At 37.6% G+C, this 22,194-nt stretch overlaps 1 protein-coding gene across 2 annotated transcripts in view; it reads right to left on the minus strand.

Moving 5' to 3' along the window:
* USP22 (ubiquitin specific peptidase 22) overlaps positions 1 to 22,194 on the minus strand; it is a 98,189-nt gene that overhangs the window by 43,023 nt on the left and 32,972 nt on the right. Inside the window, exons 2-5 of one of the 2 annotated variants that reach the window (XM_032197339.1) lie at positions 17,237 to 17,369; positions 5,913 to 6,026; positions 5,321 to 5,365; positions 501 to 602 (exon numbers count right to left, since the gene is read on the minus strand). In XM_032197339.1, coding sequence (XP_032053230.1) covers positions 501 to 602; positions 5,321 to 5,365; positions 5,913 to 6,026; positions 17,237 to 17,369 — 394 coding nt within the window. The remainder of the gene's footprint in view (positions 1 to 500; positions 603 to 5,320; positions 5,366 to 5,912; positions 6,027 to 17,236; positions 17,370 to 22,194) is intronic. The other variant, XM_032197340.1, reaches the window with a different exon arrangement.

The raw sequence follows: 22,194 nt of genomic DNA on the forward strand, positions 1-22,194 counted from the left end.
AAATTGCCATTTGACACACACTGGAGAACAGATTGCATCATTTCAGAGTCAATACAAAATTGAAGAGACCCTATTTAGTGTTTAAAACATGGAGCAGAAAGATATCACTCTGCTTATTCTGTCTGCAGAATATAGATTTACCAAAACACTTCTATAATTAAGGATCCTAGAGGATACTACAGAAGCTAGAGGATTTCCCTTTATACATCTAACAAGTGATCTGATGTAGACTGGCTTGAGATAATGTCATTCATTTCTGTTAAAGTCTTTACGCGTATATCGTCAAAAAAAATCTGATACACAGATGAACTATCATCAGTCGTTGAAGTAACAGAGCAGACATCCTTCTACAGTGAGAAGAAGGTATAAAATAACCAATAGCTTAACATAATAAATTTAAGGAAATTTAACTCAGGTAAAAAGTATTTATAGAAGAACAACACAATTTTGAAAATTCAAGTGGCTGAGAATCAGTTTCAGAAAGGATTTCTAGAACTTACCTATGGTGCAATTTGTGGTTATTTTTCTCCGCTTGGGGTTGTGTCGTAGCAATTCTAACTCTCGTTTGGTTGGCTCCCATGTTGAATACTTCTCTCCAATGCCTAAGCAGATGAAAAGAAATGTTCAGGAAGTTGTTTAGTAAAAGTATTAAAAACTCTGTTCAAGTTAAAAATTTCAACATACTGTCCATTAAGTTAGAATCAATGTAATTGAGACAGAATCTATGTAAGGAAACGGATTTCCAAAAAAAATTCTTCAAAAAGACTGCAGCCAACCTTCCAACAAACAAGAACTAAAAGAAGACCTAGCTCAAATTAATTTTCCATTACTGGATTATAATCCTTCTTTCAGTTAAAAAGAAATGATTTTATGAGAAGGTAAAGGATAACCAAGAAATCTCATCACTGAATTCTGGCTTGTTATTAAATAAATCCAAACTGAGCCAACTTAATGGACAGATACAGTCTTAATCTTTACAGATGAACAGCAGAAATTAGTACTGAACAGGTATATTTTCTTACTACCTGTTTCATAATATATTATTACTAAGTATAACTTCTCCTTATGCAGCACTGGATATTAGCAATTTTAGTACTTAAAGATTCACTTTCAATGACATATCTAATATTACCTAAAAATACAATTAGTAGGTTTAAAGCAACAACCAACCAAACTCTCCAAACACTTATCTGCCCTGTCTCATGAGCTGCAGCTATAATCCGTCAGTATTCTGTTTAAACATTAACACTGTTATTTCCAATACACTTCTTTAGTTCAAAGGGAAGTGCAGTAGAAATGAGTCAGTTAAGTAGTGCAGCGAATTTATTTGAAGTAAGCAGAGCTGTGTTCAGTGTAAATCTGATACAAGAAAAACAATGCAGACTTATGTGCTGACCAGCTAAGTATTGCTGCAGCGCTTTATGTAGCACAGAAAAATTACTATGCAAGGTCAATTATAGTGAGTCACAAAAGCATCTGGGCATTAAAAATAAAGAATAATAAGATGACAAGCAATCTATTCTAAAACTGAGGATTAAAGTCAATTAAGAGTTATTTTTCACAGAATGCATGGAGCAGAAGCAGTGCTGTGCTACAGAAAATAAATTATAAATCATACATATGAAAAGAAGGAGAGTAGAAAATATAGCTAGAGGCTTACACATTCTGCATAATATACATTAAATTTTAATAGCTCTTTGATCTTCATTTTCAGAAATAGCTATGCTTGTCAGAACCTACCCACCCCAAACTGTTCAATTCATAGTTACTACTGACCCTCCAGGTTCTAGCAATAAAAGGTCTCATTTTTGGATTCCTGAGGACAAGAAAATTCATATTTACATGGATGCACCTCTCTGTTTTACTTTATTTGATTCAACAATATATTATGCAAGAAGCATAAGAAAGAATACCAGAATCATACAGTCCCTTTCCTTTATCCAAGGTTCAGCACCAAGCTCCACACCCAGGAAAACAGAAAAGGAACTAATTACTGCATAACAGACTGATGAGATCAAACAGCCACAGTGCTTTGAATACGCTATATAGTATGCATAGGCAAACACTGAATGAAGCAACTTTAGAGACGCACATATGGACAGTTAACATATGACAGAACATTGGCCTCCAATAAGTTTTATATTGGATGTCTTCAGCAACCTTTTTGTATTTGTAACATTCCCTTAGGAATTTACAGAAATTGGTCTTTAAAAACAAGAACTCAAAATCATTTTCAACGCCTTGTTAGCACCAGCTCTTGCACTGGTCCACTATAAACTCAAATTCCTGTGTTTGGTTTCACCATACTTTAAACATATTGGCGAAGTTAGTACAGAGTGAGAGCAAAACGAGATCTCAAAATTAAAAAGAAAAAAAAAAAAAAAACAACTTCAGATATGTTAAAATCCTGGTTTTAAAAAATTAAAAACAATTAACACCTGGAAACACATGTGCGCTCAACTTTAGGCATGCAATAGTCCCACACATCAGTGAGACTACTGATATATAAATATATATATCTATATATAATTATACGGCTTAAATGCTTATAGAGGATGGTAACAAAAGCATTTAACGAGAGCAACTCTTCAAGTAAAGTTAAATATGACAGACTGGATTACTTTGCAGGATTCTGGGTGAACTGAATATTGTTCAGTTAAAACAAATGAAATCAAAACAGAAAAACATGTACAGTTCATGTCACAACAAACAGCGTAAAACAGACAAAACTTTCTTACAGAACCCTTTCATTAGAAAGAGTACAAGTTAAGCCAGAGACTGAAACTAAAAATAATTAAAAAAAAAAAAATCTGTTCCTGCTGTATACTTTAACAAGAACATTGAGACTTTAAACTTCATTACCCTTGAAAATTTGGAAAAAGAAAAAAAAACACACAACAGATCCACTTATTAGGGATGATTCAATGTTTTAAAGTTAAAAATATATAATATAGTAGTAAAAAAAAAAAAAAGTTTAATAACACCCACAAACATGCCAAAAAATCCAATATAAATTACCTTAAAGATTTGCAAAACATGCATAGATTACTCATTATAATTACGGGAAAGTAGCGTTATTAGAGTGAATATTCATCATTTTAAAGATGAAAAAACAGAGATTCAAGTTAGGATATGAAATCTCCACCTAAGAATTAATTTTATTAGGCTGATTTTCATTTTTCAGAGAATGAAAAATTTTCGGGGATGAATGAAGTAGAAGACAATTAAGGTTCTAGTTTATAAAAATCATAATTTTGCAACTAAACATTAACACGGATTGCTTACTTTGCAATCCTTTAGCAAATCCCATTTCATCCCCACCAAAAAATCCAAACATTAAATAAAATGAAGGGCCCAATATATTCTCATCTCCCTCGTTACTAAAGAATATTGAATTAAAAAAATAAAAAAAAAAAAAAGGTTTGAGTTGAGTTACAACTTGTTCAGAGTTATATCACATAACCCTGAACTATAGTTGGGCTTGTAAACTCATCGTACTGTAACAGTTAACATTACAAGACTATGAAATGACTCTCATGATATTTGGGGTTTTTCTTAAAGTTTCTTCTCCAGGCATCATGTTGTTATGTGAGCAATTATTAAAAGTGTATATTAATACCCTTCAAGTACTGTAGGTAGAAGCTTGAAAATATACAACATTTACACTTCACTTTTAAGGCAATCTCAGTTTTTGCATACTTCAGTTCTTTTATTTGGTAACAGGGTCTAACATAAATTAACTCTCTCATAGAAATATAAAAATGAAACAATATGTACATGTACTAATCTTGTCATTCATTTTGGAAGAGGGAGGGTTCCCTCCCGCTTTATAGTTTCTGATTTTTCAGATAGGGGGAGATGGATTTAAGCAATGGGGAAAGAAGGGCGTAATTCTTTACTACTTCTCACATACGTATTTCTTTTTCATTCCTCAGATAAATTTTGCTAAGAAACATGCATGGTTTCACAATGCAAAGCCATAAAACAAAAGCTTTTTTTGCCACAACTTTAAAGAAAAATGTCTATAGGATGTACTCCAGTAATCTAAAATGTATTTTTGCCTACTCCTCCATCTTGCATCTTCCCTGGTCATTACAGATTCGCTCTCTGGGGACAGAAGATGCAACGTGCATTCATACATAGATGTATGTGTGTGTATATACAAACAAATCCCGTGCCACTAACTAGCCATCTAACCAATACAGAGACCAGTTAACCAGTACAGAAGAGGCTTTCTGCCTGGTAGTTCTTCCCTCAATGACTCTTCCCTTCGCCACATGCCTTCATGGCCCAAGGGGACAAGACGAACCACCAGTTACCTCAGCATACATGCTACAGCAGCTGGGAGTAGGCCGGAGGACAAACTGGCTGCTTCTTGGTCCAGAAGGCACGAGCCTATCATTCATTAAGGCTGACATAATTAAGAAAATGCTCTTTGAATTTACACATTCAGAAGTAAGGAAGTGGGAGGCCTTGCTCTTCTAGAGCATCATGAGCACTTGTTATGCTGCTGTAGTTGACTCATTTGAGACCCAGGACAACAACACATTTTAGAAAGGTTTGAAGGAGCCTTCAGAAGAGGGGCATAGCCTAAATGCAAGGTCCAAAACCACATCTCCGTTTCATCATGCTTTGAAAAATGCTTTATGCTAATGCGTTTTATTCTTTACTTTCTGGAGAGCTCACTGGCAACCTCTCTGTCCTCCCTTCCTCTGACTGAACTCCTTCAAAACGGCGAATGAACAGAAAGCAGAACACGATCTGTAGTAGGAACTAAGTAAAAGCAGCTGTACTTTTGATAGACTATCAGAAAAGCTCTAGTTAATACGATGTTAGCTGCTATTTTTAAAATTGGAAATGAGGTTAAGAATGGTTTGAAGTCATATCAGCCCTGACTAAGGCTGTCACATTGAAACAGGATGCCGTGGATTCACTACAAGACATTAGTAGACAGAAGTTGTCTGTCTTCAAATAGAGACTTTCCCACTTTAAGAAAACACACCCCTAGAGGCCACTGAAAATGGATGATGAGCTACTATCACTGATGCTTAAAAACTACTTGGTTTAAGATAAATGCTACTTCCTTTCCCTTCCAATAAAAAAAAGACAAAAGGTTTGTTTTGGAGTAGTTCTGTCACGGGAAGGGCATATGAAATTAAGTCTGCTGTAATTATTCACTCATTGGAACTTATCCAAACAAGAGGAAAACAATTTGCATGATAAAACTGGCATTCTTAACTGTGATTCATGTCTAAAATGGCAGGATAATCAGCAAAGGGACGCTTGTTAGTGAAGTGCGTCGCCAGCCCACGCCTCTTACCTGTCATTGTACACTGGTAGTGAGAAACCACTGTTGGGGTGAAGGCTAAAAAAGAAAAAATTAGGGAAAGCAAACTGAATAATAAAACAAATGTGTGTACATATATTTGTGTGTAAATATTTCTACATAGATACTGTGCGTGTAACGTGAAAGCACAGGTGTGAAAGTAAGCTGGCACGTTCTATTAAAAAAACAAAAACAAAAATCACACACAAAGGTGGCATTTCATGTGAGGGGAACAGACTTCTTGCCTACAACACCTACACATTAGCCTAAAGGAGCAGATCGTCACATTTTCTACCTAGTACAGATCTGACTGATATGCACGTTTTGCAAGATTAATGTTAGATCTTTTATATATATTTTTTGCAATTAAAACTAATATATTTTTACAATACCTACAATTAGGTGTGGCGCACATGTTAAAAACTAACAGTCTAACTCCTGGAAAGCACTAAACATCTCTCTCCCATGGCCTGCACAGCTATTTCTAAAGAGCTCTTTTCTTCCCCTTACTGTTTTTTGCCATTGACAAATGGGAGGGACAGGTATGATTAAAAACAAACAAGAAATTCAGGCAGGAAAACCAAACCTTGTAATTTCCAAGCTTTTCGTTGTTCTTCTTTGGCAATTTGTTCCATGTCTTTGTCGTATATGTAATCTTGACACATAAAGCAGTATATACCCCCATACAAAAGGTCTATGGCTGCAAAACAGAAGGGAAGTTGGGGAAGAGGAAAAAGACATGAGTTCATAAACTAGAAGACATTTTACAAGCAGGCTTCTGAGTTAGGCACTCCTTCTTCTATACAGTCCACAACAAAATATCTGTACCTTAGAGTCTAAAAAGAAAAAAGAAAAAAAAACAGAAAGAAAAAACAAATTTTCCAGTGATTGTATGACTTATTCAATTGCTTCTGGCACAGCAAGACAACAAAGTGCTAGCTGCCTCAAAATTGTTGGCAACTCACAATATACCTTTCAGACTAAGACGTAAGTAACCAAAAGTCATAATTTCAGTCACTGACTGTTCTATATGCAAAAGTAGCACTGTACTGTAATCTTAAGATTTGATATTGAATTGTTTTTTCTATTACATATATTCAAAGCCATTAGAATGATTAGAAAACACCTATTTAAAAAACAACTGAAAACTCGAACAGAATAGAAAACTTATTATATACTTGTCCAGGGACACAGTTTTCTGCAGTAGTTTATTCCACAGGTTAGGTATCTCACAATTCGCTTTGTTTAAAATGTTCTTTTTAAATGGACATATGAATGTTAACAACATTTTTCTTTCACAACCCTAAAGAAAATAAAGCCAATAAACAAAATAAATCAGCTAACTGGGATATGACCTTTTGCTTGTAGATAGGCCGAGGGAGGAATAAATTGCAAATTAATCGTAGCAAACTGCTGTTTTCCAGCACATTGAAACATACAAAAGCCAAAAAGAAAAACAGAAAATAAAATAGCAATAATAAAATATAATCTGCATCTAGCAGACAGCTGAGTAGCACATCACCATCTTCCCTCTGGAATTTTATTTCTAAATTCCTTTTATTTTTGGATAAAAATACTATGAAAATAATCTCACTACAGTGGAAACTAGTTTTAAACAAAGGAAACGATTACCACATTCGGTGGCCTGCAAGAAACAGCACCGAATTACTCTGAAGTCGTAAATAAGCGTAACCACACGCCACACGGCAGGAATTCCGCCGTCCGTGCTACCAGGCAGCAAAGGTAAATCTTCCACGCTCACGGTGCCATGACCAGCTCCAGCCACACAGTGCCCAAGTCAATCTGCAGCAACTGTGAGCAGCAAAAAACCCACCAGCTTCAGCAGAGGTGGAATTAGAAGTTGCAACGGTATCAGACGTGGGCTCTGATTAGCGCTCCACCTTTAACTTCAGTAATAAAATTAAGATTGGTAAGGTTTCTAACCGTATCTCATTCATCCTTCACGGCCTCAACCCCTATCGTTTAGTCCTTTGTGTCCTTTTCTCCTCCTTCTTTCAAGATCTCCCTTTCAATCATTAGGTCAATTTGTTTGTCACTTCTGCTAAGTAATAAATAGATCAGTAACTTTAAAGAAGTTTGTGTAACATCTATTATCTGTCGCATTATTTTATTCTTTTGCTTTGTGTATTTGGACCACAATCAGTTTGTGGAAAAGGATATGGATGGCTTGCATTACCTTGTGTAATGTCTGGGCCACCAGGGTTTTCACCCCGCTATCTGGAAGACGTCAAGTCCTTTAACAGGTTATCACAGAAAGGGATGAGAACCTTAACTACACTGGAGACCAGTAACAAAGCACTATGCTAGGAAAAAATCACAATTAAGCTACCCAGTTTCAGAGTTAAACAATATTTACCCCATTATCTAATGCACCACCAGTTATGCACAATTATAAAAAAAAAAAATTGAAAAATTCAAGTATCAGTTTCAAAAAACGAAATCTAACTTTGTACTATATTTTGTACTTCTAAAAGACCCCAAAACAGCCAGGTCAAATAAAAAAAGCTGGAGTATTAGATTCTAGCAGAATATAAGATAAATGGGGCACTTTGTGTGCACTAATATGTTCACTCTATGATCAGAACGGGTAGCCGTATGTTGTGCTTCCTTACTTCTCCACGCTTTCTAGCTTTACACGTGTGAGTGATGAATGTCAAGACCAAAACCAACAAGAGATCACCTTACATAAGCCACTTATTCAGAGCAGAATGAATTTCTGGTGTAAAGAATCAGAAAGTTTAACAGAAACACTGGCTTAGTAAAAGCCGTAATTGTCCACTGCCTGATTAAGGACTCTTGAGAAAACGTCCTCTCTTCAGCATACTTATGTGAACAATACAGTTGTATATATGCCAACACTTTTAATGTCATTAAAAAGACTGCAATAGGTTTTGGACAAATTACCTCAAGCACCAATAAAAAGGAGGTTACACAGGCCTGATTGTAACCCAGAGGAAGGGCAGGAATTTCTAATGAAAGACAAAAGACAGCTGCTCAGTTTCAGGATCCTAGAAAAAGAGAGCCCACTGGTAAGGTCTGTAAGTTTCAAATTAGTGTGATTTGAATTTTTAAACTGAATTGCTCTGAGGCTCTAGCCCAAATTGAAACACCAACCGGGAAATTCAGTAAAAAACACTACAACAGTTAAGTATGCAAATGCACATTACGAATTTCATATTCACATTAGCATTTGGGATCACAAAACTAACAAAAACGGGCCTCAATTTCATAAGAAGTTTGGGAACTACTGACCTAGAAACAATGCCTAGACATTTCAGATTAAACTACTGCCAACTTTGCCACGATGTCCCACATTCCTCACTCTGAATGTCCCTTTTACTAGGCTCCTCTGTAAGGCTGCTACTCCTACCTTCCAGGTATCTGCTGTTCTTCACACTACTACTCCCCCCTCCAAAAACAATCAAGTAACAACTCATGAGTTTGAAGATACTTTTTTTTTTCCCTCCAAAAATCAAAGCAAACATTTAATTAGCTCTTATCAGTGTATTTTAATTCACTTTTTATCTTAATACACATACAAAATTGATTACACTGCAAAACTAAAATATGCATTCAGTAGAAGTATAGGGTTTTTTCTTTAATAGGAAAGAACCAGAAGCTTAAAAAAAATTGTCATGTCATTTTATTAAATTTTATTATTCTGCATTCTTGACCCAGGAACACAAAATACGTACTTGGGGGTTCAGAGGCAAAATAATTCAATAATGAAAAGGCCTCTTGCGACGTAACATTTTTCTTTGCCTTTTATACCTTCTATACTGACAACAGGCTACCATTATTCTAAGTCAGTTCTCCTCATATCCCTTCATATATAAAACTCTAAACAGATGCAACAAAAGCAGAGAAAAAGCCAAAAGATTTTTGTTTAAAAATAAAGCCATCGGCCGGAAGAAACATAGGCACCACAGAAAACCATGCAAGAATGAGAGCAACTTTATCAACCGGTGCAAGTGACAATAAATTTCAAAAGACAACAATTCAGAGGTGAAAGTATAAACTCAGGCAGCAAAAGGTCTGCAACCCCTCCCCATCTGGGAGCCATGTGAAGTGTTTTGTTTCAGCTTGAGTGCTTTACTTTTGCCAAATATATCCACTGACGTCTTGTGAAAATGTTGAGACCAGATAGTGGGAACAAGATAACAGTACGTAAAAAAGCAGGAAACCATGCCACACCTAGAGCACGCGTGCGTGCAAATCTTACCCAAGTAAGAAGAGTGCAAGTTTAGTTTTTGAAAGGCCCAGGTGAATAGAACTAATGCTGCTCAGCTAAACATGGGATGTTTCACTGTAATAGATTATAGCCTTTCATTAGGTCACTTATTTGTGATTCACATTTTGGTATCTTCCTTGGAAAGCTCATAGCATTGAAGGACAACAAAATTGACAGCAACACAGAATTAAGGTCTGTGAATTACTATGCTAAATTCACACTTTTATTTTAGGATGATACCTATAATAAAATTAATTCTGATAAGAATTTCTGCGACTCAATCTTGGCATGTTACCAACCTAAAATCAACACATGCACGTTCTTTCCAAGTTACTTATATTCCGTCCGACTCCAACATATAAACTAAATTGCTAGTTTTTAAGACAGTATTCTAAGCCAATATTCTAGGCTAATTCATACTCCTTTCGTTTCACACCTTAACTGTTAATTGTTAAACCATTTTCAGATATTAGTCTCAAGTTCACGGTAAGTTTCTGATTGCCTTCTTCCTGTTTTCCTCGTACCTGGAAACTTCACCACAGGTAAGATTCTTAACTGATAAGATATTAAAATTTACAGGCAACACAAAATCTCACTGATCTCTATTAAAAGATACATACATACACACACCAAAACACCCTAACAGACTCATCTGAAGCATTCATTGACTTGTATACTTGATCTTTTACAAGGAAAAGGTGAGCAGACACATTAAAGGCTAGTTACTTACTCTTTTCCCTCATCTTTTGTGTTTGTCACAGCAACTGCAGCGTTATTAACCCTCCAAGTTACACAACAGGAATATGTACAAGTACGTGTGCGTATAAAGAGATGCCCTGGTAACCCTTATGGAGTCTAGATACCAAAAATGTTTTTAACTGTTAGTTTAGAGGAATCATGGTCTGTCAGAATATTTCTGTGCGTTTATTAAGAACAGAATATTAACTCCAACTTGACCTCATTCAGGAAATATACGTATCATATACACGCACACTACCTACACATGTGTGGATGCACACAGTATACAAAAGAGGAGCCCATTGCAAGCTTATACCTACAGCTGCCCTGCAGTTCCCATTGTACAAGATGCTTTGTCTTTTTCCAGTCTTTTCCCTGCCCTTCTGTGACCTTACAAACTTCAACCATTCCCTTGTTTGCAGCAAACCTTTGAAAATTTAAAAGGATGAAAAGGCCTTGTGGCTGAAGCACCTTTACTCGATCCCACAAAATTTTACTCAGCTTTAAAAGGGAGAAATTGTTAAACGCTGCAGATGCAATCTTCCTTTGAAATTTGGGGACACAATCCTGATGGTGGTTACCAGATTTTGTGCTGCTCCATATGACATGATGAGAACTGCTTACACTCATCTGCATATTCTCATCTGATCAAGGCAGACTTCCCTCAAAGCACCATCTTCAAAAAATGCAGCAGTAAAATCCAGAACTGCACAGAAGTTAGTAGCTGGGGCTGAGGCAAGCAGATGTATGCAGAGCTGACAATATGCAGGCAACTATTCAGGAGGTGGCTTTCTGAGGGCTGAGAATAGTCCAGGAGCACAGAGAACTCTTCAGGAGTCATTTCTGATACCAAGAAGAGCTTCTGTGAGAAGGCTTACAAGAGCTCACAACTACCAGAGCAGCTCCTAGCAGAAGACAAATTGCAATAACCAACTGCCTGCCAGCTTCTTACTACTTCAGTCTGGTTTATAAAATTTATGCCACAGCAGAAGCAAATGAGAATTTGCCTTTTTTTTTTTTTTTTAATGCAATACTTTGCATGATGCATCCTAGAACAGATTTTTTAATGGCTATGAGAAACAACGGAGGTTCACATCCATACCCCCTACGGCTGACCAACGTATCCAAAATGCTTTCCTCCTCCTCTGCTTCCCATCACAAGGATATTATTAGGATGAGATACAGAGAGTTCATGCTTCCTATTATGAAGTTTCATATCATTTTTATTCCTGTAGGCAATGAGGCTATTTAGTTCTTATGGGACTACCCAGCCCTCCTCGGTGTAAGCAATACCTCTGAACTTTGTGACCGCCACAAATTCCACCCAGAGACCTAACTCCTTCTCCTCAGCCAAATAGCAGAAAATGTGGTCTGGTTCTGCAAGTGAAGGCTGCATCCTGCACACACTACTTTCAATGTACTTGTCATCAGCCTCCCTTTATTCGGCCTCACATCTACAATTCTTATATTAATCCCTGTCATTTCTACCCAACTAGAGATTTCCAAGGGAACAAAGTGTCAAATTCTTCACTTGATCTAGATAAATTAGGTTCAGTTTGTTTGTTTTAAGAGAAAGGAAGTAAGCAATTATCAGAAAGACATTAATCTGACATGATCGATCTCTGACAGAACTGCAATATATTAAATCCTATTTTCCATTTGCCCTCATCTCCTTACGAGGCTTTTTGCTCCAACACCTACAGTAAAGCAAAGCATTAGAACCGAAGTCAAATCAAGAGGCTGGTAAAATGCCCAGATGACGTTTTTTTCTACCCCTTTCTGGAGGTGGATGCAAAAGGAAAAACCAGACTGCTACTCCAGCACTGCAATACACTGCACTGGGAGCTGTGTTAATTGTCCTTCCGCACAGAGAGGTACAATCAAAGTCTCACTTGTTTACAAAAGAACTCTGCTTTGCTGCCATCGTGCAGAATTAACATTACTGTCAATGCTTTCCAACTCAAATGGAAATTAAGTATTTTTTACTGTCATGTCTTAACATAAAATTGTTCTGTTTCTACATATTCAATTCTAAGAGGCAGCTACACGTTAGCAGCAGTGACAGGATTTTTTTTTTCCTTTGACCAATTTGAAGTATAGAAACCATTTTTTTGTTGTTTTGTTTGAATCAGATGAACATTTTTAGTTGTTTTCTGAGGAAAGTGGAAATTTTCTGAATTCTACAAACAAACACCCTCACCTTACTCTACGAGCATTACTACTGTGCTCACCCATCCAGTTCCTCTCACCACAAACAGACTTATAGGAGCATATACTTAGAAAAACCAGTTCCTCAACAAACAGTTTGTGATCTAATAAATAATGAATGCACTCTAAGAGGACTCATTTTGAAAAGGACTATGTTTGCCAGTCTTCTTAGAAACCAAATGGTATGTCAGTTTTCCAGCTTTTTCTTATTCAGTCTTTTAACCAACGAACCCCTGTCCTTCTGGTTCACTTATCTCTAACAGGGCTTCAGAGTAGACCAAGACTTCAACCAAAAAATATATTAGGTGCCATTCTAAGATACTACTAAACGTGTCAAGAGAGTATCTGAAACAGATACAAGCATAGTAAGGAAATGCAAGAGTTGGCTCCTACCAAGGAGTAGGTCTACAGAGCTTTGACATTTTAAGTGAACTGATCTAACTCAGAGTATCTGTAACATGAATCTTCCTTAGCCTCACACCAGTTATTTTTCTTGCACACATGCATGTCTGCATTCATATACAAAAATAAAAGCATGTGGGGGAAAACTGCCAAGCAAGGTCACATAAATATTCCATTCTGAAAAATCAGCAATTTTGTTTTCTCATACGATAAACCTCCCTAAAAAGTTTTAGATATTATGTAAAGGAAACAAACTATTCATCCACAGAAAACATTAAAAACTAAACCGAAAAACTACGTAACAGCAACATAGTTCTGACACAGAACAGGAAAAATAAGGCCTTGAGGTCCCAGAAAGGCTGGCCTTGTATACCACTTCCTAAAAGTTTTCACATCTGTGTAGAAACTGCATATTGCTCGAACAATTCCCATCCTAGTGGAAGTATCAACCTTCCACGGTGAGTCTGTGCAGACAGTTTAAAAAAAAAAAAAAAAAGGTTAAAAAATCCATATAGCTGGATTTTACCTCGCCTACCCACCACCCATATCCACAATTCAAGGAATGTATTCAAGTAAGTACAGTATTATTAACAGGCAAGCAGATGCAAGAGCACAGGTATCACTGTAAGGTCATGATGCAAGTGTCTAATTTGTATTGCTCAGGGAAGCAGAGATAACAAGGGATGTATTTTAAGAACACTCCAGACTGCGATCCTGAAGGCTCCTGAAACATATAGCAGTTAGCTGCAAAAACATCACTTCCAGTGCTCAGACAGCTGTTACAGCTGAAATCTATGATATTTCTTAGAACCCTGATTAAGTGTGCAACTCCTGCTAGTCTCCATGGAGACTGATGTTGGCTCAGCAAAAAGTCACCAAGTGTTTTAAAATAATTCCTGTTCGTTTTGAAATTTCTAAGCACTTAACCCATTTCTGCCTATCGGATGTTATTTCCCCAACGAAAATTGCAGCAGTAAATGCAACCAAAAATACTAGCAAAACTACACATTTTTACAGCTCATTTCACATGCAGCTGGAAGTTAAACACCAAAACATACATTAAAAAAAAAAAAAGGAACCTCCAAAAGCAGAAATCAAGCAGTCAGTTGTACTATCTTCACATTGTATGCGTGTGAGCACTGAGTACTTTCCATTTAACCGCAAACAAATACTTCTTTGGAATGATATTAGATGATACTCTGTGTCAACTTTGCCCCTTTTTATCTAAAGGCTGTGTATCTTTTGGTAAGTACCTTCTCTTATGCACTTCTGCAGTTATTTTCATGGTGTGACACAATTAAGTCTTGAAGCAAGAGTGCATCCTCAAAGCACCTACCTCCTCTGTCCAGTTTCTGCTTTTCCTATATTCCAAGGAAACCCAAGACATTTCACTATAACAGACACCAGCAAATTCTAACTTGCACAAAAATGAGCATGGAAAAATTTAGGCTTCCCAAATACATAGCTAAAACAGCAGCTCACAACACATACAATTAAAAGGCTCTTTTAAAGGAGCTGTCCTTAAATACAGCAAGCTTGAAGGTAAAAATATTACAGTGTTTACGCAGTATCCACAGATAAATAGCCAAATACTTTCTAATGGTCTTAATTTAGCACTGTATTTTTTTAAACCCTAAGCCTGTCCATAAGCTTAAAGTGGCACAAAGTGGTCTTTTATACATATATATATATTACCAGAAAAACTTAGATTTTTTTTTTTTCACTAGAGTAAAATCCTTAGAGTTTTATTAATTTCTACTTCTGCATTGGTAAAGATTCCCAAGCAACCTAACCAAAAGAACTGACCTTAAAAGCTCTTCAGAGATTATACCCTGTAAAAAGTGATTAAAAATATCATATAGTTTTTTTGGTTGCCTTTTTTCTGTGCGTCCTGGAATATGACTTCATTGGCCTACTTCTGTTTCCAGCATTTCTAAACCAAACAACACCCCACTTCCAAAACCTCAACCTTTCTATTATGGTAAGCAACACGTTGCCACCGAGCCATCATGCAAAGAAAAAAAATTCAAAGAAGGGCTGAGGTTGGAAGGGACCTCCGGAGGTTACCTTGTCTCATCACCCTGCTCCATCAGGGCCACCTAGAGCACGTTGCCCAGGACTACATCCACATCTCCAGATATGGCCTTATCAGTGCTCACTGATGTCAGGTATCTTCTCATAGCAGCACGTTTCATTTTTCTTCTTATGGTTCTTATTTACAGCACAGCTATCTGGGCTTCAGTTTATACTGAATATTGATGCCCACTTTGACACTAAGAATTATGACCATGTCACTCTCTAAAAGGCCAGCAATTTCATAAGCATCACGGATATTCAGTACTATTTTTACAGTATTCTATTTTTCAGAGAGTTTAGAAACTTAAGCTACACAACTACGAAGTCTACATTTTTCTTTCTTGACACATGAAGGAAGAAAGTATAACAGTTTGCTGGTTTAAGTCATCTTTTCCATAAACAGTAAACTTACATACCAGTTTCTTAAGCGCAGCATTACACAGCACTACGGCCTTATAGTGCACCTTTGTCTTCAAGGAAAATAAAGACTGTTCCATCAGCGCTTACAGTAAGTGAAATGAGAAGGTAGCCCCAACAGTAAAGAGAAAATTTATTCCAGGAAAGAATGTCTTTTTTCCTGTATCATTGTATCAAGAACGTATCTTCCTTCATTCAATGAAAAACTGTGTTGTATAGCAAGCAAATTTGGATTCAACTGTAGTTCTGATTTTTCATGATCTTATTTCCCCCCTCAATAAATATTTCATTAAATATGTTCTCTGTACTGCACACTACTTTCTTCTTTCAAGACCAATGCTTTCTTCTGGTTTCTTCCTTCAAACCAGTGCTTGCTTCTGGTTTTGTTGTGGCTTTAAGTAGCAAGCTAAGCAACATGAAATCCCAAGGTCTAGCATCCTCATTTTCCTTACATAAGCTAATAAACGTTTGTCACAAATAGGTCATGGTCATTTGACATTCAGAACCAATTCAGTCCCATTGAAACCAACCTTGATGACTTCATCCTCCAAATAAAGTAAAAAAAAAAAAAAAAGAAAGAAAAAAAAAGAAAAATAACTTTTTAAATTATTATTATTTTGGGCTAATTGTTGTTCAGGATATCACTGTGTCATAGTAACAAGCACAACATGGAAGTAAGTACAAGGAAAACCTCAAAACCCAGAAAATTTGCAAAGCTGACCTGATCTTGGAAAAGGGCTAGGAAAATGTTTTGGATAATGTATGGACTTGTATGAAATATCAGGTGTTCATTTGTCCCTATAATTCTTTAGTGCTACTGTTCATGGGAAGGGGTTACATACACAACTGCAACACAAACTTGAAATGCCTGATTACAGTTATTCAAAAAAAAAAGTTTTGATGCAGAGTTGTTCCATGAAGTTTGGCTACTATAGACTTAAACGTGGTAAACAGAATTCAATTTTTTGGAAATAAGTATAACTAATTTATAGAAGAAAATTTATAGATTAAAAGGATACTTTCCCTCCCTGCAAGTGGCTAGGGAGAGCAGAACCACAGTGAATATTGTTCTTGTAATTTTTGTAATATTAGAGCATCAAGACAAAACAAAACAGAGTTCTAAACTATAAGAAATAGGTATATTTATCCGAAAGCAAGGTTGAATTATTTTGGCTTTGAACATTACATAGTACCAAGGCTGACAGAAGGGAAGAACTCCTTAGCATTTTAACTGATGTTTCTGAGGCAGTTGAGGGAAAGGTGCTCTCTATCAGGAACACCTTCTTATTTCAGTTTTCTTATTACTTCAGTTATTAACCCCGAGAAGCCAATATAGAAAACAAGTTTTAAAAGTTTAATTAATTCTCATTCTTGTAATACGAATGATTTTTCCCCCCTTAGTAAGAACAACCACCATATACCGAAATAAAAATATTACCTCCTTTAAATAAAGTTCACGGAAATAAACGCTCTAGTTTAGTCACTAAAATAACCATTTTTCAAACTTAGAAAAAAGTCAGCTTTATCTACACACATTTTTGTTATTTTTCCCATATATAATGTTAATTTGAAAATACTAAGATAAAAAATGAATTACTGCTGTTTAGTAAGTTGTAGACAAAAAGCTTATCAGTAATACAATGCAAATTTAAGCACCAGGTTTAAAATAATGCCACTCATCAACCCAGAACACAAAAAATTGATCTTCCTGTCTAATAAGCTTGCTACAAGAACACACCACCTTACTGGCCTGGAATTGGAGAGGCTAACACAGTGAGCTACAAAGCAATGGTGAGTACATCAGGATGACAGCTTACCTAAATTGTGTCGCTTTGTCTTCGCGTGCTCGTGAATATGTTTCTTTGTAAAACAGCCAAAGAAGACACAGTAGAGGCAAGAGTGGAGTCTATTCAGGTGGGCACCACACATATGACAAATGCACGACTTTGCCTGAAACAGAGAAAGATACACACTATAAGAACAACAGAAATTATATATACGTACAAGTCCAACTAAGTGGATGTAGATCAAACCACTGCTTTCTCTTTTACTCAATGCCTTTTCAATGTTGCAGGCAAGCAGGGGAAACAGAAGTTTGCCTCCATGTGACAAAACCACCATTTAGATGTATTATCAGAGAACTCTCTTCCATTTACCCAATACATTTCCAAGTCTTGACAGAGAGTAGGTCTCCTCTAAGAGCTGACGACAGCCAAACCATTTACAGCCTGTAGGTTAATGAACCCTTTAAGCAGAAGTAAGCAGGCACTGCTACTTATATTGAGACCTGGGAGAGATCTGGATGCATTCTCTCTCGGTCCTTTGGGAAAAGGTTCTTCCCCAAGAGGGTGGTCAGGCACTAAACAGGCTCCCCAGGGCAGTGGTCGTGGCCCTGAACATGCCAGAGTTCAAGAGGTGTTTGGATGCTTATCTCAGACACGGGGTTTGTTTTTTAGGTGGCCCTGTGTGGAGCCAGAAGTTGGACTTGATGATCCAGAAACATGGTTTAGTGGGTAATATTGGTGGTAGAGGGATAGGACCAGATGATCTTGAAGGTCTTTTCCAACCTTAATGATTCTTTGATTCTATCCCTGTGGGTCCCTTCCAACTGGGGTTATTCTATGACTTTCTTTCTCTGCCAGGAAATCCTGCCAGATTCATTCATTATGTTTCCTTATACCAGTCCATGAAAGAGAGGTGCAACTGCAAATTCATTCCAGGTGGGGAGTCACAGAAGTCGCTGTTACCACTCTCACAGACTGGATTTGATTCAAGTTTGGCAAGTGAAGAGCTGACTATTCCCAAGAGATGCAAAATGGGAAAGTATGAGATAAGTTACCATGATTCATTCGTTGAAATAAGCATATAAACCTGATATGAGAGTTTACAGTCCTAAGACAACGATACTTTTTAAGTAGGCTTGCACAAAACAGCCAGAAGATTAAATGGACTTTTTGACTCTCATCGTATTCAAAGCATTCTTTAAGCCAACAACACCCAAAACCTTTTATTGGCATTCAACTCAGGTGCTTCAACAGATCCACCGAAAAATGGCTGTCTAGTCAGAGACTTCAGAGGGCTCGAGAGATAAGCCTTTTGCTCAGTAACACCAAAAAGACTTCAAGTCCAATACCATCTGATCGGAAGATCCAGACATGAAGAATTCCTCACTGCAAATAAATTCACTTTACTCACAGACAACTACTTTCAAACAAGTTTAAGAGTAACTGGACTTCTGTAGCAGCTCAGAGCTACAAATACCACTTGTAGAGGCATTGATTGCATCTTATTTCATAGACTGATTTGAAAATACCTTTGCTCATCAATGTAGAAGCAGTTTTTCCCCTTTCACATTAAAAAAATAATAAAAATCAGGATTTACTAAAACACTGAGGGCTATGACCTACTAATTAAGGCAGCGAAGTTAATCCAAGACAAGCCCCAAAGTTCTTCAGCGGTGTTTGCCCAGTCTGCCACAACTTAAAATTAGTGCTGAATAAGTGATGCACAATGCTGTTTTCTAGTCTGGCATTTTTCTTTCAGAATATTCATGGCTTTAAAAATAAAACATTTTAAAATAAATTAGGAAAAAAAAACAAAGCAGCTTGCAATATTCTGCATTGTGAATTTTAAGCTTCCACAAATTAAGACTTAAATCCTGAATTTCACATGCCATGCATCCAAAGTTCTCCGAAGTTGTTAGATGAAAATAAACCAGTTGATACAAACTCTACACACCTACAGAAAAATATTTTAAAGTAGCCCCCCCCAAAAAAAAAAAAAAAAAAAAAACACCACCAGCAGCACAATTTCCATCTTTAGAAAAATACTGCAGAACTGTCAAACTGTTGCCTAACGGTTGCTCTTTGGCTGCAAAAGCTAAATAGGATCAGCCTATCTGTTAAGATTGCTGCTATGACAACAACTCGAGCAACTAGCTATTTTACTTAGCCAGCTAAAAATAAATCTTTTAGCATTAAATGTATTGTAAACAGATGACATAAGTATGTAAAAACTGATCATTTTAGGCAAAAAGACAAAAACTCTTGGGATATTAATTTTCATTTGAATGAAAATTAAAAGAAATGTCAGAATGTGGAAGAACTCGGTAGTGAGTTAAAATAAGTTCAATCATTTGTTTAAAGAAGCTGTTTTTATCTAAATCCTCTATCGGTTCAGTATCGCTCAAGACTCTTTTTCTAAAATTGTAAGAAAACAAGGTTAAAAGACAAGAGTGAGGAAAGAAATCAATATCAAAAACCATAGCGGCTATTCTTAACCAGATTAGCTGTCTCCTTTTCATCTGTATGTGCTTTTAAACAATTTGCTAAGTTACAACAAAGCTGCCACCCTGCCACCCCCCCCCCAAATAATCCAATTACCGTGTTTCATAATACTCCCACCCCGCTCCCATCTCTTGAGGCTACGCTCTGACTAAGAGGCAACAGAACACTGCAAATGAGTAATCAGAATCGGCCGGACCCACAAAGCCACAAGTCTGCTTTAAAACAAGCCTCGACTTTGCCAAAAAGCGAGCCTGGTCCCGCTCGCGGCCTGCTGCTTTGGGGAAGGCAAAGCCCAAAGCCTGCCTCTGCTCCTGCTCTGGGTACGGCCCTGCCACCAGAACGCCCCTCACCTCACCCAGAGGTGTAAACCTGAGGTCTTCCCCTTCCTCTACACCCTCTGCCATGACTGCTGGGCTCCAACCTGCCTCTCCTTTACACTCCCGACCCTCAGATATCCCACTCCCCACCCTTAACCCCATTCTCCCTTCCCATCCCTCGCCAGCCTTTCCTCAGGCCACACCAAGCCTCTGTTCGTCTGCTCCCCTTTAGCTCTGCGTCGACTTTCTGATGAACCACATGGGGAGACCAGAAGAGGCCCTGACCACTTTCTGTCCGGTGGAACACTAAAGGCAGGTTTCAAAGTGACAGAAAATTGGAAATAATGGTCCCACACCTGTTAAGCTGTGTACGGGCACCCACGGTAACTAGCACAATTCCTGACAAAACTACAGTAGTTAGCACCGCTGCGCAGCCCAATTTCCTCAGCAGTGTTTTTTTCTCTGCTAATCTCCTTTTATTGCTGCATAAAACAAGGTTAGCTGACAAGTCCAGACCTCCCAGCCATGGCTCTGTACCTCCTCTGAAGAAGTTTTAACCAGCCTAGCAAATGAGGATGTAAAACCTAGTGCACAAAAGGGAACCGACCATAAAGCACCAGTAAGGCAGGGCAGTATCCAGAATCCACCCCTGGCAGGCTACCTGCTCGTGATATTGTTAACAGCTGTGACACGATGTGAGTTAAAAAAAAAAAAAAAAAAAAAGCAGCAGGCATTAGTAGGTTAAACGAATGAGACTGCTGACACTTCAAGTCTCTCCAAGTTGTCAGAACAGCTTATGATTAGTTTACCCTTCTACCATCCAAACAGTGGTGCAGAAAACGAGCGCATCATCTTCACTCGGGTTTGCCCTGGCAGTTCGTTGTCTGACAGTTTCAGTCCCAAATCTCATTTTCCAGGTCAGCACAGGCTCCCCCTACAGCAAGAAGGTCACGCTGGGCATATGGTGTCAGGTGCTCAAAAACCTACAAACCTGCTTCAGCTTCACATCTCACCGGCCCCTCAAACCAGCAAATAGCAGCTTTGAATGGCAATATGCTATTCCTGCAAAGCCGATTGTGCAGAAAAAATGGAGCCATACAATAGTCCTTAGCCACTGCAAATCATTCTTCCACATTTCCAACTATTCTAGAATTAGCTTTAGAGGCTCCGTTTCTATTTAATTGTACATGAGAAGAAAACATCTTTATTAAGAAGTTTTCCATTAGGGTATTTCAGCAGTCTTGCACTCTTACGCTCACGCCAAATATATCAATGCACCTTCAGGATAAAGCTGCTTTCAGTTACAAATTTATGAGCCAAAGACCTCCTACCTTTCACAATCTGCAACCCATATTCACCACAAAGGTCCCCAGGAAAAGATGAACTAGGTAACACTTACAAGACAGTGGGAGGCTCGGGAGGTTAAAAGATCATAAGAAAGGTGTTGCCACACTGTACGTGTTCACAACTCAGAAAAGCAGATTCTTAAGATACCCTCAAAGCAGTTAACACATTGCCGATAAACTAGCTATGGAACCCCGCAAGTGTTTTATCATGTACAAGTTCTTCTGCAGGGGCACAAATATTAGGAAAGTAAAATTTTCCCACGATAAACCTACTTTACTTTCCCCAGCTTGGAAGTCAGCTTTGTGTAAATCAAGACACAATATTGAGCCACGTCAGAAACAAGAGGAAAGATTATTTCATTTTTTAATATATTATCAGAATTTCCAGCCCTAAACCAAGTCTAATTTTTCAGAAAAATCTTTAATCTCAGTCCACACCAATTAAGGGACTTGCTCTGCAGCTCTAAATATGCCTACTCACAGCATATAGGTGTATGTGGGAAATTCTCCCTCCTAGCACAAGTCTGTCACACCATCATCTGCTTCGCCCCCAGAGAGGCACATCTGTTCTGCAACCACGTCACTTTGGCTCAACAAACCGTTCCTGACAAGGTGGTACTTCAACAAAAACAGGTGAACTCCAGTCACCAGGAGATGCTGAGGAGTTCCAGTTGTTGAACTCGAAGTGGATTTCTGTCAGAAATCGGGAAGCCTGTTCCAAAGCCAGCTTTGCTTCCAACACTCCAGCAGCGATTTATTTAGGCAGAATAAGGTGCTATGCCCGACGTACAGAGGCAAAACGTGGCAACACCATGAGATGCCTCAA

Source organism: Aythya fuligula, chromosome 15 (assembly GCF_009819795.1).
Source record: "Aythya fuligula isolate bAytFul2 chromosome 15, bAytFul2.pri, whole genome shotgun sequence".
NCBI classification, from domain to species: domain Eukaryota; kingdom Metazoa; phylum Chordata; class Aves; order Anseriformes; family Anatidae; genus Aythya; species Aythya fuligula.